The sequence below is a fragment of the Macrobrachium rosenbergii genome, chromosome 45, assembly GCF_040412425.1.
Source record: "Macrobrachium rosenbergii isolate ZJJX-2024 chromosome 45, ASM4041242v1, whole genome shotgun sequence".
NCBI lineage: Eukaryota > Metazoa > Arthropoda > Malacostraca > Decapoda > Palaemonidae > Macrobrachium > Macrobrachium rosenbergii.
This window is the reverse complement of record NC_089785.1, coordinates 22916959-22935140: the sequence shown is the minus strand read 5'-3', so window position 1 is coordinate 22935140 and position 18182 is coordinate 22916959. Positions and strand designations below refer to the sequence as shown.

The following is an 18182-nucleotide window of genomic DNA, read 5'->3' as shown; positions in this document are numbered from 1 at the left end:
GGAAGCAAATTCAATTTTGACAAATGTTTATAAGATTTTCCCCCTTATAGCCTAATTCTCTCCCGGCTCGTCCGACCTGAAATTCATTTGTCAGGAAGTAAATGATTATACTTTACAGGTTACCAAAGATCCCGCTCAGTCATTCATACACAGAATGTCCTTAGGCGTAAGAAGGAATGCACAAAACACAACAGACAATAAACAACAGGACTCTGTGATCTCTCAGCCTCCAAATTTATGTGCAGCGTTGCCAGGTACTGTAGTAATGAAAAGTGATTTTCATATATTTTTATGGATTTTTCATGTTTTTATGGTTTTGTCAAGCAGAAGACTGGGAAGATTTTCAGTTTCAGGTTTTTCTTGTCAGGCAGCCAAAAATCCATCACAGTTTTACTGCAGTATAGGGTTTTTGCATTGTAATGCAGCAGTTTTTGCTGTTCATAGCGAAATTAGCATTTTTCCTCCAATAAACAATAATAAGTCATGAAAACCTTTTCATGGCCTTGTGATTATTTGCTGTTTGTGTCGTAGCTGTTGTTGGCTGTTGGAACCAGGAGAATTAGTAGTCCTAATTTTGTCAGAATGAAGTATGGAAAGTGATAAACAAGTTGCTTCATAGAGCAATTTTTTTTCTGTGTATTATTAGTAGTGAGAGTGCAGTAACCGTTAAATAATGGAAAGACCCCTAAATCGCTGATAACATGCATTGTTTTTGAAGAGTACATATAGAATTACCACTGGCAAATATTTTTAAAACCTTCATCTTTTGTTGAAACACTAAGGATTCTTCCAAGTGAGAAAACAAATAGCCTCTGATGAAATTTATGTGTATGTGGTGCACATTTCTCAGCTAATTGTGTGAGGTCTATTAAATTGCTTCTGTTCTTCAATCAGGACTGAAAGGAGGATGCGTCAGTGAGCAGTCGGTGACAAATAAGCTTCGTCGGTTTCAAGGTGGACAGGGACGTGCGAAAAATGGCCCCGTGAGAGCCTTGCCTTTGGCGTGCATGTCTGTGGATAGCTCTGATGATAAAGCACCGAAGAACACCCCTGGTAAGGAGTACTGTAGTTTTTGTCCTTTGGAGACGGTAATGAAAATTAGAATATTGGCAACTTGATGCTCCAAAGCGTTGACAGGCCAGTGAAAGTAGATTCTTTATTATTGACTTTCGAAAACTTAATTGGAATTTGTGCAGAGATAAGTTCTCAAGAGCATCATGTTTTTATTTCCTTTTGTTTTCCAGGTAAATGAATCTCTCTCTCTCTCTCTCTCTCTCTCTCTCTCTCTCTCTCTCTCTCTCTCTCTCTCTCTCTCTCTCTCTCTCTCTCTCTCTCTCTCTCTCAGTATTTGTGATATATAAAAAGAAATATTAGCGGTGATGTCTGCCATTTCCTGGAGAATGCCCATGTTTTTATGTAATATGTAGAAAACTAAACTTGAATCTATATTTTTTGTGCCGTACTTCTCATCTGGGCAGTAACCTTTTCTTTTAATTTTTCTTGCAGATGGACTGGATGGGATTAAAGCTTTAGACAACATTAACAACACACCAGAGGAAGGTGACAACAAGGACCTCTCGAAGGCAGTTGGAAGACCTCATCTCCCTTCTTTTGGTTCCTGCAGCAGTATTGGTGAGTGTCGTATTTTCGTTCTGTCCTGAACGTGGAACAGTCAGTGTAATAACAAGGCTTGTGTTTAGATCAGTCCCTTGTTTTTGAGTTTTTGTATTTGCTCTAAGAAGCAGTTTCTGGTAAATAGGTCATTTTATTATTACAAAGGCATTTACCCGAGAGTCAAAAGGACGTCATGCTCCCACATCCTAGAGTGTTAATGTATCTCTCCATACAAATGTCCCAACTTCATTTGATGATACAGTATAGGACAGACATTGAATTCAGAGTTAAGTTACATGAGTAAGTCTCATTACGACTCCCGTAGATCTTGCCAAAATTATTTGTGAATGAGAAATGAAGCAAGTATTGTTAAAGAATTTGGATGGCAAATGGGAAGAGATGAAATAGATGAAAAGCAAAGTAGCTGAAGGGACGCAGCAAACCGTAATGTAAGTCAAGTAGTGGATGATTTGGAACATTCACACTTGAATTGTTGATATCTACTTCGAGAACTCTTTCCTATTTATTCCATTTTTTTCAACAGATTTTTTTGGATTTATCAATTAAGAATAGTGAAGTGGCATTTTGCTAAATTGTTTGACTGAATGAGCTTGAGAAGACACATAGAACCTAGAATATATTTTTCTTGACATTTTTTTTTTCCTTTTTTGTTATTTATATATTGTGTTGCAGCACTGGACTATCTCCAGGACTCTTTACGGCCTTGTTTCTCGGTAACGTAACAGTTTTGTGCTTTCTTAATGCTTACTGCGCCATTTAACAACTGGAGGGTGGTACTAGCTCTGCTGAGACTTGAGGGCCGATCTGTGCAATTCACTGAAGGTTCTTTGCCGCATCACAGCAACATTGTTCTCCACCTTTTCCACACTTCCATTATTTTTATCTCCTCCCACTTAGCTTTCCACACTTGTAGTCCCATGAATGGCTGAAAGTGCAGTTCAACTGTAGTGTTAAACAACGTTACACGGTAATATTAACAGTGACGCAGGAATAACAAATAAAATGACAAATAGTTTTCCTAATATAACATTGTCAAAGCTCAAAACTTTAATTTTTCTATATTGGTGCTTTATTGAAGTGGAAAATTTACCTTTGCTTTTCAGAAAACGAAAGGCCCTCCACACCTGATCTAGTACCGTCAAGAGGTATTATGACATCAACACCAGATGTTTCCAGGTATAGCTCGTATGCATTGGCTGCAGTTGTTGTAGGTTTAATTTTTTTAATAATGGTTGATAATTAATCTTAATCTGTCAATTGAACAACTAACCCCATAAAAGGGAAAGCTAGTGTAAAAACATCTGTAGTGTTGATGGTGATTGCTCTGCAAATTGGCAATGTTCCTGTAAGGTTATTTTATGGAATAGATTCAGTTTGCCTTTTTTGAGGAAGGTAGATTGAAAAGCAGTTGTATACTTGCATTATACTGCTTACATAGTGAACTGTTGTGTTTTAATTTGCTCTTTTCTCAGTGCCTGTGAATGAATAATAGCGGAAGACACATTTATTTCTATCATATTCGTCTTTTTTAATTCTCTTAGGGTCATTCAGCATAAGAAATCAGGAAATTTTTAGGACGACTAAAAGATTCAAATAGGACTGGACATGAAAGACTCATTCATTTTTGTGGTGTGCAGTTTTAGCAGCTAACTAAATTCATTATTAGAGGCAGTGACATTCTGTTTTAATAGGAAGGATAAAAAACCACATGAAATATTAACTATTATATGGAATTCACCAGGTGAACTTCATTTATGGTACAGTCCCCACTACAAGGAGGTATCTCTCGTGCTCTGTTGTAATTTAATATTCATTTGACCACCGGATCACTGACTTGTTTTATAAGAATGATTTCAGATTTAAGAAAACATTTCCAAAAAAATTGAGGTATCACATCCATAATTATCAACCGTCATATGTTAATAACCCCTGGTTTTTAGTTGTTAACATTAGGGGATGTCGTGTGATTTGCCAGCAAAATTTGCAATACATCTTCATGAATTGTCTAGGGCCTGATTCTGTTTATATATTTTACTACAAACTAGAGCTTTATAAGTATATAGAATACATTTCTAAGCCACAGCACACACACATTCCTATGAAAGAAGCTCGGAAGGTCGTGTGCTTCAGTAAAGTGCAGCTAATGTCAGAAAGTTTTCCAAAATTCAGGTAGACCTATATCGTGAATTGTTCGTTACAGGCCTACTTGTGGTAGCATGCATCCAAGGATTACCAGCACGCCAGCAACGAAGATAGGTCCGTTTTCAGATGCCTTAGGGATTGAAGGGCCGGCGCCCACACCGATCGCTGCCCCAGCGTCCAGGTCTCGGTTCATTGTGAGCACCACTTCGTCAGTGCCTGAGCAACGGAGTCCAGGTTGATCAGCAGTTGTTTTGTTTTTGTTTATCCATTCTTGTTTTATGAGAGAGGATCTTCCCTCATGCTTGATTACAGTAACTTTATAAGTTAAGTTGAGTTTAGAGAAAAAAAATGGGATGAAATAGCTTGGACACTTCTTTTATAAAAGTAAAAGTGTGATGAACGGCTGTCCTAAAAATTTTTGGGGGGGTAGATACCCCCTCCCTCACCCAATAATCTTCATCTTCATGATTCATTCTGGATAGTGTCACTTTGTATAATGAATTCCCTTATGACTTCCATTCAGTTTAAGTTCATACATGCTGGATTTCGGTTGCTAAATGCGATGGGAAATTTGCTTTTATTTCAAAACCTAAGAGGCTATTTGCAGCCAGACTTGATTTGAAAATTCATTCTAAATATACATATTTAATCATTATATGTAAAGGGAAGGCAAATAATAAACCAAAAATTTAAAGAAAGGAGAAGCAAAAAATCTCGAGAATTTGAGAGTAGCTGAAAGCCCAATACATCGAATAAACATGGAACATGCAAATAAAATTGCTGTCATCAGGAAGCCATGTATAAAACTAAGAATAAAAGAGAGAGGTCTTGCAAATCAGCTGTGTCAGTCATAGCAGGTAAAATAGGGCAGACTAGAACTGCACACCTGGGCCCAGCAGTTGTTGCACAACTTGTGTTGATACCTGTCAGAACTAAACATGAGCATATTGTAACGGCATACTAGGTAAATCCAAACATCTGCAGTTTTTTAGCTGAAAGTATTCATTTACCAGCTGAAAAACTAACTGATTATGAAATGATGATAACGCTGTCATTAAGGGAAATGAAATGATCCTTTCGTGGAAACTAGCAAGATTTGAACTCAGCCGTGGTCCCATTAAAAGTGGCTGCTGAGCAGCCGAGGATCTGAGGGACGTATGCTCACATGCTCCTACCTGTCTGCTACCACTATCCTTACAGGGACAGAAGTGCCCAAGGGAACGCCATGATTACGAATGTAGTTTATTAAATGTTCTAGTAGATGTTATGTAACAAAATCCGTTGAACTTAGTATTCCCATTTGATTAATACAATGTCTTATTTTCAGATAATCCTTCTTTGGACAATTTGAAAGCCTCATCCAAAAGTGATGCAGAAACTGCGAATACCCCTGCTAAGAAGTCTTCGGTGGTGCCAGCAGCACCAGTTACGCGTACGCAAGACGGAAGGGTTCATTCTACCACAGATGTTCACGAAGGTAATCCCCCTAAATATGAAAATAATGAAGCTCATGAAACTGCACAGTTGGGCGTAGAAAACATTGTTTCTGCTAATGCTCACGCATCACAGGACGCAAACAAAGTGAAAGATTGCCCAGGGGCATTGGAAGGTGAATGTTTTCCAGTCGAAGATATGAATGAAAATGTAAATGCCAGCCTAGTTCCACAGAGTGTTGGAAAGGATAATAAAAATCAAGTACATTCAGAGGGAAAACATTTATCTCACCATCAAGAGGCTGCCTCCCCGCAGGTCACATCTATTGCAAGAGAGAGCAAGGATATGCATAGGCATGAAAAACCAAAAAATGGCGAAGCTTTAGACGAACTGAATCCCAAACCTTGTTCTGAAGATGTATATTTGAAACAGTCAGAAGAAAAGGAAGGTTTAGTCAAAGATATAAATCAGAGTTCTGGCAAACAGGATCACCCTTCCGAAGTGGAGGAGGATAAAGACGGTAAAAAATCAGAAATAGCAGAATTGCAACTCCCTCTCGAGAAAATAGAAAAAGGACAAGAGAATGAGTCGGACATTGGACGTGACGTAAAAAGTGACCTAGTCACCAAGCCCAGTGAAAGCTTGCAGCCGCAACCAAAAGACATAGAACCAAGTGCGGAACTGCCGCAAAATGAGAATCATGAGGGTTCTTCGTCTACTTCAAATAAAAGTGTCAGAAAAGATCCTTCGGTCATCTCTGAAAAAGTAAACGAGACAAAAATAATTGATCGGCCAGAAGGGAGTAAATTGAACCAGGCCCCTGTCCTGAGTAAGGATGAGAGTAGAGGGAAAGGGCTTATAAAAAAGTTAGGACCGGTATCAAAAGTAAATACCGGCGTGAGAAGATCAACAGTTGAGAAATTTAATACCCCCACTACAGAAAACAAGGCTTCATCTTTGAAAAAGAAAATTAATGTTAACAAAGAAAATATACAGGTAAGCCAACCAAGAAGTAATGTGAGCTCTTCACCGAAGGTTTCAACAGCTAACAAAAATGAAAAGCTTCGGGCAAAGTTGCCCTCTCATCGAATAAGCTTAGCTCCCTCTAATGGCCAAACAAAAATGTCTGTAGAGAGTAGCAAGAAGAGGCATGCTTCTGCTAGCAGTGTTACTCTGAGGACAAAAACTGCGGCTGATAAGGAGGCAGAAATAACCCCCAATAAACCTCTGGCTAGGTCTTCATTGGTAAGACAGTCTGCCAAAGCAATCCTTGTGAAACCTACCGGAATCAGACGTCCCAGCATGAAAGGTAAAAGTGACGTTCCTGACTCTGCAGGATCCAAGCCCACTTCCAAAATGCAGCCACCGTCACACTCGTCTCTACAGCCTCAAGGAACTTCTAAATTGCCCCTGGAACCTCGATCTTATTCAGGAAACCCAGTAAAGGGCGTTGTCAGGACTCCAGGCAACACAGCTCCGAAACTTCTCTCGAAATTACCCAGTAAACTCCCAACGACCTCTTCCGGTATACCTGCCCCTTCGACTCGGACTGCTGGTGGCTCTGTTTCATCTAATAGTTCAGGAGGGCTTTCAAGGACACTGAAAAGGCCTGGCCATGAAGGAAAGTAGTTTGGCTGTGTATCGCCAACTCTTAAACTGTTAACTTGGTATGCAGGCATTATGTTGAGAATATATTGTTGCGATTTTTTTGTCATTTCAGCTGATTTTACTCTCTCTCTCTCTCTCTTTCTCTCTCTCTCTCTCTCTCTGATTCATGAGATAACCTGACACCTCATGTCCAACATTATGATACTTTTTCTAGAATTAACACAGTATTTTTATATCACCCAGACCATAATCTATTTGGGGAAGAATAAAAGTTATTATATTTGAAAGTATAAATGTATTGGAGTATACTAAGACAAAATTGTGTGCTTCTAATGCCCAGTTTTAATCTCCATCATATATCCATTTTCATGTCCTTTTTATTCACTGTTGATTGTTGCATTCTTCACCGAGTGCCTCCTTCTTTGATTCACTTGTACAGACATGTTACTCAAACACGAAGCTTGATTTCGAAGCCTCGTTCTTACGAAACCACAGAGACGAGGTAAGCAAGGTTTAAAATGCAACAGATTTGTACATATTCTCTATACGGAAGTATTTTATTTATGCATTTTAATGCAGCTTACTCATTTGTAAGCTTAAGTTTGTAATTACTTTTCCTGATTGTCTTCATTTTTTCCTCTTGGAAAGACCACTTACTCTTGTGCATGATTCAAAGTCATACGAAAGTCCTAGTATTTAAGCTATTTTTCTATTACACTACTGTATATTTAAAGGATCACTAGAGCTTTATAAACTGATGTGTTCATGTAAGGAAATATTAATAAAAAAGTGAATTTTAATTTTACTGTTTTACTAACATAATTTATTTTCATTTTCACAGACAATTCAAAGTGCAGATTACGTGAAAGTGACTGGTTTACTTAGATATTATTTAGATATTAAGGGTCAAAACGTACGAGTGTGTTGGGTACTTCAGGATATGTAGCCAGGAGAGTGACTGGTTTGGCGTAAAAGTAGTCATGAGGTAAAAGTGTTTATAACTCGATGGTAGTTCAGTCACTTTATCAGTGGAGTAGTGCAAGAAGTGTGAGAAAAGATATTAAATGTAGAAGCAGAATTATGGAGTGAGAAAATGAATTATGGAAAATGGAGTGTGGAATAGTAATTTTTGCAGATTATACACTGTGGCTTGAGATGGATGGAAAAGATAAACTACAGAAACTAGTGAAAAGTGTTTTGGAAGAAGGGAAAGTTAAGGCTAAACATGACCCAAAGTACGGTTATGTAGATAAATGGAGCCTTGAGTGTCCTTATGGATTTGAATGGAGTTTAAGAGGCTGATTTGTATTGGTATTTAGGACTAAATAAACCAGACAATAACAGGTTTAAAGAAGATGTAAGCTACAGAATAGGCAAAGCAAGGAAAGTTGAACCAGCAGTTCCTTTACGGAAGTTAGATGTTAGAGTTGAGCGCAATTGAAACTGAAAAAGCTTGAGGAACTGAAAGGGTGAGAGCTGGAGTTTTGAGATGGTTTGGTCATGTGGAGAGGGGACCTAAATACCCAGAAAGTGTGAGGGAATGCAAATTAGAGGTCAATGGTACAGTGTCTTGAGTAGAATCTGAAACACTGCTGATAAGTCTTAAATTTTAATTGGCTCAGAATAGCTCGTAATGAAGCCGTATTTGAAATAACCTAGTTGATCTTTTAAAGGCATTTGGTTTAGATAAGTGATTTAATAGTCCAATGACCTCCCCCCATTGGAGGGTAGGGCTGTCAGTACACGTCACACGGTGCACCGTAGGCATTACTTAAGATGGTTCTTTGCAGCGTCCTTCTAGGTCCTATCTGCAACCCCTTCCATTTATTTTGCTTTCCTCTGTTCATATTCTCTTCCTTCAATCTTACTTTCCTCAACCCTCTCCTAAAAGTTGCTTCAAAGCGCAACTGAAACAGTTCTGTTGCGCTTATGAAACTCACTTTACCTCAGAGATCCCAGCGTTTGGCCTTTGGCCTAAATTTTTATATTCCATTCCATTCCCAATAACCCCAACCGATGATAACAGGAATTTATGTCAGTGGCAGCTGACTCTGATTATTTCCCTTCATGAAATTCTTCTGTTTTGTCACGATTGATAATTTTTAATACAATGATAGTTCGCAGATTTGAGACAAAAAGAATTGATTGTTGTGTCTTGCCAATGTACTTTAAATGGTGGCTGGATAGCAAGAGCCCCTTTCCCGGCTGTAGCTTGTAAGTGACTTAAAGAGGCTGGAGTGGACCTCTGATCTCACCAACCAACTGAGACGAATTAATCCATACCGGCGGCAAAATTAAAGTGGCGCAGATCGCGTCACGATGCCGCTAGCAAGGTCTAACCTTGGCCGCTACCCATCAGCACATCAGTTTACGCAATTGTAGGCCTACTGTACGATACGTTCGCCTAACTGATATAGTGAAAATAAAATAAGCAAATGGAGAGCTGATTAAAGTGTTCTGTTACGGACATATAGCACATTCAAATTAGGATAGGCCTATGGCGCAACTCTAAGAAGTTACAGGGAAATCTTTGAAAATGAACCATAGTCCTTTCATGATTACCATCGAAATTATTAAAATACGCATGAATGGGGCATTATTAAGCTTATTCTTAGGCTAAACGTATGTAAGATCACTCCTGAAGGGAATAAAAATGTACTTCGGAAGCAGGTAACTTTCAGTGTGACAATACGCATCTTTGGTGGCATCGGCACCAAGGCATCCTTTATTACGATTAGGAAACTGTACGAAACGCCCGAATTCTCGTATCCTCATTCTTGTAAAGTTGCCTACTTATCAATGATATATTTCGTCTATTGGTAAACTGGAATAAAAGAAAAGTTAGTAACATTTTTACGCAAATTTATTCCGGCAAGGAAGCCAAACGTTTCCATTTCATGCGCACGGGACGTGAATTTACAGCAGCGGTATTCGCATTTTGGCATTTGTTTAGGTGGTTAAGCGTTTCGGGCGTACAGTTGCACGTGTGGCGAAGCGCCGAGGAGAATTTAATATACGGATTAGGATTTCCCTGTTATTGATGAACATTCATTTAAAATGGTAATTTAAACGTTACGCGAACTATGAGATGATAAAATTCAAAAGCAAAGTTTCCACGGAGGAAGAAAAACCGACTCGCTGTTCGCTGACTCAAGCGAGCGAAGCACCGAAGCCTCGAATTTAACATTAAAATTTACGATTTCCCCCGTTAAAATTAAAAAATCATCGAAATTAACATTCATTTAAATATATTTAACCAACCAAACGTCCAAAATACGAAGAAAAACGCCCGAAAAGGACGAAATAAGACCATTTGTCCGCTAACTCGACCGTCCGCTGATGTTGTCGCGTAGCTTCGCGTCGACAGATTTGGGACCAAACAGCAAACATGGCGGGTGACCACCGCTTGTTTACACCCGAAACCTGGAAGAATTGGGACAAAACGGGACGATCGGAAGCGTAAGTTGTCGCCCCCCAGTGAAAACACCCCTTCTGGTGTGGCGGCGGGGGTGTGAATGTGGTTTTCGGGGGTTAAATATGGCCGAGAAGCGACCGGTAATGGGTTCTCCGTCCGTTGTTTACATGGACGTCAGCTTAGGCTGGAGGTCCTGACGTTACAGACGCAGTTGTTTCTTTCGTCGCTGGTGGGTTTATTTGCCGCGTTACGTCGCGACGTTCCTTACGGAACGGCGAGCGACGTAATCGGCTACTTTTACGCAGAATTATGGCCTGTTAGCGTCGCTATTGTTCGAGTTAGCGGTGTCGCCTTCACCGTAGGTCTAAACCTACGTCAGGGTTACGTAAGTCAGGAGCCAAAAATGACTCGAATAAAATGATCTAAAGCTTTAGTATTTATGCTTAAATGTCCCCAATTTTTTATATTTTCGGCTGATATTAGTTTCACCGCCTCTGCTAGTGACCTTACCCCGGGCTGAAGGTGGTCCTGTTTAATTGGTTTCCGGTTAATTAGGTTAAATTTGTTTACGGTTAATTAGGGAGCCATAATATGTTTAAGTAGGGAATGACTAAGGAATCTATTATAAAAGGAACTATACTAATCTAATGTACCCAAACCTAATCTAACCTATCAGCCCCTGTCACTTAGTTGGGGGGGCTCCGCCCCCTCCGGCCCCCCCCAAAGGAAACGCCACTTTTACCAAAAGCTCCCCCATAAAACTGCGCATGTGCGAGAGCATTCCAGGATGGCCAGCGCACACCTTCTGAGGTTAATTGCAGGTTAATTACAGTCGACCTATAAAAAATAACGGTAAATTCTTGATAAGCAACAAAAATACCATAGGAAAAGTAATTTTCCTAAAGTAATTTTCCAAAAGTAATACCCCATGCGAAGCTATTGCTTAGTTCTGCCGAATTTGGGTGCGAGCTAATCCCGTAACGATGCCTATCAACTGTCAGTGGGACTTAAATAGGCTTATGCCTCTTGACAGTAATTATAGGACTTGAAAGGGCCTGTGCCTCTTAACAGTAATTTTAGGACTTAAAAAGGCCTGTTCCTCTCGACAGGAATTTGAAATTTAGGCTTTTGTGTGAGGAGTTAAAAAAATTAAGAAGCTTCAAATAGGCGTATGTACATTCAGGGTAAACTGTTTATTGTAAAAACTTGTGAAATTTTTTGTCTTGTATTTTTTTTTATCAAACGTAACAATATTATTAGGCATATTTTTCATTGTAAATGCTTGGCTAATCTTTTACAATGATTATTAGCTCTATGGGCTCAGCGCCAAACCCCCCCCCCCTTCACCTACACTATTAGAATACCATAGTTTTTGGGTTGAGAGTATTAAGGAAAAATATTGAAAAACAGCAGGTTTGGATGTTGGGCCTTACCGTACCCTAGAGTACGCCTATTGTTTTGAATATCATTCTTTGGATTATGTCAAGATTCGGGAACCCAGTATCTTCATGTCAAGAACAGCGAACCCTATGATCCCTATGTAAAGCATGGCCAACCCTTTCCGGCCCGAACTCCAGTTCCACATGAGGGCTAGTACTAAACACGGCAAAACAGTGATTCATTTACCCCCGGGGGGGTCAAATGTATTTCGCCTTGTTTAGTACTAGCCCCTGGGAGATCAAGTGTCTGGTACTGAAGTGTTCATGTCTAGAATAGCGAACCCGATTATTCCCATGTAAAGAATAACGAACCCAATAATCTTGTAAAGAATAGCGAACCCTGCTGTGAGTGGGTTCACTAATCTTGACATGATCCCATTCTTTAGTCTAGCCTCAGATCAAAAGTGGTCAAAGTCCAAAATTCTTTAGGGCAATCATTGAATATGGTGTCACCGTATAAATAAGATAAGAGTGTTTTTTAAAATGCTAAACGATCAACGTCGGAGGTATTAGACATTTACAAAGCTATTTGCATAGTAGAAATATTATTAAAACTGTTGAAAAAAATAAATTATACATTTACAGTGCTATTTGCAGTAGTAGAAATATTATTAAACTTGACAAAACATAGTCTATGTACCATTGTTGTAGCTTAAATTTCATTTTATAAACATCAAAACATTGATAGGGTGACGGGTCTTACCAGATTTAGATTGCGCCTGGTTATATGTATATTTTCATCCACTGTATACTGTGCATACCTGAAGTCTTGTGATCATAATTCGATCTCCAATCATCCCTGCATTTATCCCTCTTTGCCAAGTGAAAAGTTGGGCAGAGTCTTAAGTGAGGAAGGGAGGCGGGGATGTACAAATTCATCAGCTGAAAATTAACTACCAAACCAGCATCTGTTGAAGGTCTGTTTTTGTGAGGTACTTTAGGTTTGAAATCTAGGAAAAATGCTATTATCTTCAATTTTAAATTATTCGATATTCGTGGGCTTTCCTGAAGCGTGTTTCTAGGTGAGGGGTATTTGCAACTAAGCAGGAAGGAGATGAAAAAGAACAAGTGATAAGTAAAAAAAAAAAAAAGCATAAAAATTACAAAGACACTTTAGCATGCCCACAGTTCGCCTCCGGAAGCTGCACAGAATTAATCATTCCCTTCCTCTGCAGTTTACAGGTCATTAAAGACTTCATCCAAGATGACCCAGACAACCCAGGGTTTTCTCAGCCAGAAGCAGCTGCAGGTGGGTGAATACTAAGGTTTAGTTTATATATCGGTGGGAGTTCTTGTTCTTGGGTGGTATTTGATTTATCTGTAATATTCCACAGCGTAAAAATCTTACTGACTTTTCAAGGAAGATAATTTGTGGCACTTTTCAATTTCCAGATTTATCTCGAGCTTTGTATGAAATATTATCAGCTTTCCTGAAAGGAAGTCTAAGAAGAGAACATGCACGACCATTTTTTGCAGAAATTATCGTAAGTATTCGTGTCGGCTACTTAGATGTATGACCTTGAGGTATCCACGGCGTTTAGTGAAGAGTAAGAAAAGATTCTAGTTGTAGAAATAAAGTCACTTGACAGGTTTCTCATTCAGTCTTGATTTAAAGTAATCGTAGGGTTTAATTGCTTTGTATTTGCAGTACAAGCAGCCCCCGGTTATTGGCAGGCTCGTTTATCGGCGGTTTTCGGCACCAATTTCCGCTTATTGGAGCCGATAGTTGGGTATTGGCACCAATACATACCTAACAGAGGTGCTGATACCCAGTTATCGGCACCAATAAGCCCCAAAAATCGCTGATTTTTGGTTATCGGCGATTTTCGCTTATTATCACGCTGTCAGAACAGAAGCCCCCAACTGATAACTGGGAATTGCCTCTAATTTTACCAGTTATATATCAATAGATTTGGATTGTGTAGTTCCTTTACAACTAGACTTAGCAATTATCTTGCTCGGTGTATAAGTTTGTGAGGACTCCTCTAAGCTTCCATTTATTATGAGTCTCCTTAATTGTTGTACGGATCAAGGTTCATTTCTCTGTCCGTTCTCTTTCATGTTGTTATCAGTGGTCTGGTTAAAGTACAAAGTAATATTAATATCTAATGATTCATAGAAAACGGTAAAGACAGAATTCAAGGGTGACTCCTTATTCTGTGGCTAATGAAAAACTAATGCAGAAGACAGTTTAAGTCAGGAGCGCTTGAGCAGCCACTCACCACCTGTGGGTTAAAGGAAATTCATTCTAGGGAATTAGTTATATATTTGGTGAATCACGTCCGTAGTTCTATACTAAATTTCCATACCTTATATTTTTCTGGGGATTTGTTTTAGGTATTTGCCCCTACCTTATCATGTACACTACATTGTACTTTTAGTCTGATTTAAACTATTGTCTTTGTTGTACTGTAAAAATTTAGGTTTTGACATTTTTAAACTCACCATTGTATCAACAGTTGTATTTCGCAATTGATCTCCAGTCTAACGTAGTAACATCGCGGCGTAATAAATCCTGACTAATCCCCAGCACCTGTGCCAGAGAAGTACGACAGCTGTTGACTTGCTAAGGTCATACACCTACTGTGGAGACAGCCCCGTGCTTGAGTGTTATCAAGTGATTATTATAGTTGTTATAACCAGACCCTTGATTCATAATTATTGTAGTTGTTTAACCAGACCCTTGATTAGAGCTGTTAATAATCAGCTCAGTGGTCTGGTAAAATTAAGGTATACTTCTTTTTATTACTTATGATTCATATCTATTTTAGGCTCTGGCATATGTTGTACAGTTGGACAACACAAAGTTAAGATACAGGAAGAGAGCAGTTGAACTGCTGTAATAATTGATATGTTGAAAATTAATGGAATCTGAACTGTGTTTATACAGTACTGGAAGAAAAAGGAAGTTTTCTGAGTTACTAATTTAGGCTCCTGTTTTTATTCATAAATTATATAACCACACCACTGACTTAACGTACTTTGCTGATAGGATTCTTCTCCATTAACATTTTTCATGTCACCCTTTGAAAAGCTGTCAAGAAGTTAAAATTCATTATTGTCACCATGTGTACAGCAGATTTTCCCTATACAAACAGTACCCGGTTATCGGGGGGGCCTCTGTTCTGGTGGCGTGACGATAGGCGAAAATCGCCGATACTTGAAAATTGGCATTTTTCGGCACTGACCGGCGCCTCTGTTAGGTACGCATTGGCGCCAGTACCTGATTATTGGCACCGATAAGCGGAAATTGGCGCTGAAAATCGCCTATTTTCATCACTAGGCAAGCCCCGTAAAACCAGATCGCCAATAACCGGGGTCTGTGTGTACGGTGCAAATAAATTTCCAATCCTCTGTGCCCCATTTTCAGCCATTATAACTTTTTAAAGAATGAATCTGTAACTTTGTTTTGTTGTCTTCATAGAGGCTTTTCATTCGATATTCCAGAACTTGCATCCAGACTTGGCATCCCAGTTGGTGGAGGTCTCGATGCTACTTGACTTAGAAAACTCAGCTACAGATCGTATGGGAAAAAACAGGGAGCCTTTGATGGCACTCTTGAAGAGTCTAGAAACAGATAAGTTGTTGAAGGAGAGACTCGAAATTGAAACATTAGGAGAAGCTGGTGTTGTAAAGAACAAAAAAACATTTCACACAAGACAGATTAAAGTCAAGACAAAGTTATTGTAAGTATCTTACTTTCGTGGTTCATGTCATGACATTTTGCACTATATTTTATTTGATAGCTTTGATTTGTAAAAGTGGGCCTAACCTGTTGCTGTAAATACTTGCTAATTCCTAAAAATTCATTTATGAAAAGAATGTACATCACAAAATCAAGTTAGTGGTTAGGGGGCGTGTGACATTAGTAGTTGTCAGAAAATCATTCAGTAAATTTATTTTTTCTTTTAATATATGACCATCACAAATGTTTTTACATCAACCCTTCCCTGTGTGGTTTCAGACATAAAATAAGATCTCGTCTACGTTCTGCTTTGTGCCCTTTCTGCCAGAACCTCTGTCAGGTTTGGGTCCTCATATATCCCTTTTTACATGAATTTCTAGGCCTTCCTGGAGGTGTTCATCCTGCCATTTCCATATTTGCTGTTTTTTCTGACCTACTCTTCCTCCATCCTTTTGTCACATAACCCAACCATTGCAAATGACTCTTTGCCACTTGTTAATCTGGATGGTCATTGAGTTTTTCATATGTCACCTTCCTGAGGGCCCTTTTAACCTCTTTTAACAATAGTTATTTTTTGCTATTGGTCCTTCTGTTATGCCAGCTTCCTCCAGTACAGAATACTACCTCCTCCAAACCAGGATCTAATTTCTCAAACTTGAATTTATCCAATTTCAGTTTCTCTATATACATTGATCTTTTGACGTCCTTTCCTTTTCTCTATTTCGTCTGCTGTGTCGAGATTCTAATACCATTCCTCCTAACTTACTTTTTTATGCATAATATTTTGTTCAGTTATCTGTTGTGACTTTTAAATGAATATGTAGTAGCCATTAAGTGTGCAAAATCCTTGGTAAGATAGTGGCTTTATAAAGTTATATGAACTTAATATTTATTTTTCTTTACAGCTACAAACAGCAGAAATTCAATCTGCTGCGTGAAGAAACGGAAGGTTATGCCAAACTCGTCACCGAACTCAATCAGGACATAACCGACAGAGTTACTCCAAAGTCTATGATACAGATCATTAGAAGTTTGATTGGTGAGTTGTCCTGTTTGTAAACCACTGAAGGTCTTTGTCAAATACATAACTCCTTTTGCTTCATCCATATACTGTAAGGAACTTCACAATGAATTAAAATCTTGGTTTGAAAGTAATGAGATTCTTTTCCTACTCTGCTGACTAAGTGGAATGTCAAATCATTCTCTCACATGATCCTCATCTAATCTTTTGGTTCTCTTTCCAGGTGGCTTTAATCTTGATCCAAATCGTGTATTAGATTTGATTTTAGAATCTTTGGAATGCCGTCCACACCACCATGAGTTTTATACAGGCTTACTGAAACTCTATCCCTGTGAGTCCTCAACAATAAGTGAACTGCTGGGCTTCAAATTAAATTCGTACGGGCTGAACGGCAGAACGGGAAAGGGCATATACACAACTATAGCACTACTGATCCAAGCCAATATTTTGCAGTTCAGTGACATATACAAATGGGTAAGTGTATTTGGAGTACCTGATGGTATTGTATGCATGTTTGAAATGTCTCTATTATTCTTGATTTTCGTGACGTTGTTTGTGATGGTTCTGGAAATGTGTGGGCTTACAGAGGGATTGATTTGAAAGGAACTAAAGTAGCTTTAATTGATTTTAATTGACAGCTCCCTGTGCTAGAATGGTCCATAGGTTGTGACGTGATGTTTTCTAATGAGCATTGTGAATTATACCTTAGAGGGTCAATCATTTTTTATTCAACTGTCCTATTGAGCCTTAATACTGTACATGTTTTTGTCCATTGTGAATGTTATAGTGTACAATAAACTCTAGTATTCCTTTGTACAGAATGCGATGTTGAATTCTTAATTGGTGCCACTTAAGAATCATCTAATAATGTTTGTCAATCTTCCAGCTAACACCAGAAGATTCATCTATGATTGAGGACTACCAGAGGGAAGAAAGTGAAGCCAAGGAAATTGCCATGAAGATCCACATTGTTTCTACCAAAGATAAAGATAAGGACAACAAAGATAAAGAAAGGGAAGACGACGAGAGAGAAAGAGAGGAAATGAGAAATATGGAAAAGTACTACACCAATCAGAAAGTCCAGCTCTGCATCGCTCTCTTAGAGGTGAGTATTTGTTTTCAATTACGTCCCTTAGGGATAGGCTTTTCTGTGGCTAACGGAGTTCAGTTCATGAAGAAATTGTGAATATGTCATGCCAGTCTTTGTAATCAGGTTTGTTCGGTTTTCAACCACCAGGTCGGTGCTTGGGATAATTTCAACGAACTCTCTCGCCGGTTTCCTGACTACTACCTTGTCTCCTGCCCTCCCATAAGTCAGGCGCTCTGCAAACTCATCCATGCCACTATTGAGCCAATGTACCGCAAGTAAGTTCCATCAGATTTTGTGGGTGTACCTGTATTTCATCACTGATTGCTTACATTTCCTTTACATTTTACCATTTGTCTTCATGATTTTGTGGTGGTTATATGTTAATGTCGAGAAGACATTAACGGTCACATCACAGGTTCTAGCTTGAGTTGCAGCCACTATAAAATAGTAAGCAGTGATCAGGATTAGTGGCAGAATTTTATCAAGGAGAGGCATTAACATTATGACATTAAAAATTGTTTGTCTACCTTTTCTGGCAGGCCTCCAAATTGCCATTTTGTTACTTGCAAAGTACTTCATGAATATTGCTTGACTATTTCTCCATTGTGTCTCTTCGTGCTTTTTACCTTGTAGTGGGTTGACCTTTCACCTGAAAACGGATAATTCAGGAAAGCCCTGTGAGAATTCAGGATAATGGAAATGAGTAATGGTTG

General features: G+C 38.9%; 2 protein-coding genes across 10 annotated transcripts in view; both read left to right on the top strand.

The window, feature by feature from the left end:
• The window catches only part of LOC136830014 (mucin-17-like), a 76898-nt gene extending 69279 nt beyond the window's left edge, over window positions 1-7619 (top strand). For all 4 annotated transcript variants that reach the window (XM_067089195.1, XM_067089197.1, XM_067089194.1 and 1 more), the window contains 6 exons: window positions 119-254; window positions 895-1053; window positions 1507-1632; window positions 2739-2811; window positions 3836-4011; window positions 5105-7619. In XM_067089195.1, coding sequence (XP_066945296.1) covers window positions 119-254; window positions 895-1053; window positions 1507-1632; window positions 2739-2811; window positions 3836-4011; window positions 5105-6840 — 2406 coding nt within the window. In that variant the 3' untranslated portion in view covers window positions 6841-7619. The remainder of the gene's footprint in view (window positions 1-118; window positions 255-894; window positions 1054-1506; window positions 1633-2738; window positions 2812-3835; window positions 4012-5104) is intronic.
• Window positions 7620-9956: 2337 nt separating this feature from the next.
• Window positions 9957-18182, top strand: part of tho2 (THO complex subunit 2-like protein) — a 49469-nt gene continuing 41243 nt past the window's right edge. For all 6 annotated transcript variants that reach the window (XR_010850529.1, XR_010850528.1, XR_010850530.1 and 3 more), the window contains exons 1-8: window positions 9957-10278; window positions 12849-12922; window positions 13066-13157; window positions 15121-15359; window positions 16264-16397; window positions 16603-16853; window positions 17266-17484; window positions 17617-17744. Coding sequence is in view for 3 of the 6 variants with exons in the window: in XM_067089190.1 (XP_066945291.1) it covers window positions 10208-10278; window positions 12849-12922; window positions 13066-13157; window positions 15121-15359; window positions 16264-16397; window positions 16603-16853; window positions 17266-17484; window positions 17617-17744 (1208 nt within the window). In the remaining 3 variants the exon portion in view is untranslated. The remainder of the gene's footprint in view (window positions 10279-12848; window positions 12923-13065; window positions 13158-15120; window positions 15360-16263; window positions 16398-16602; window positions 16854-17265; window positions 17485-17616; window positions 17745-18182) is intronic.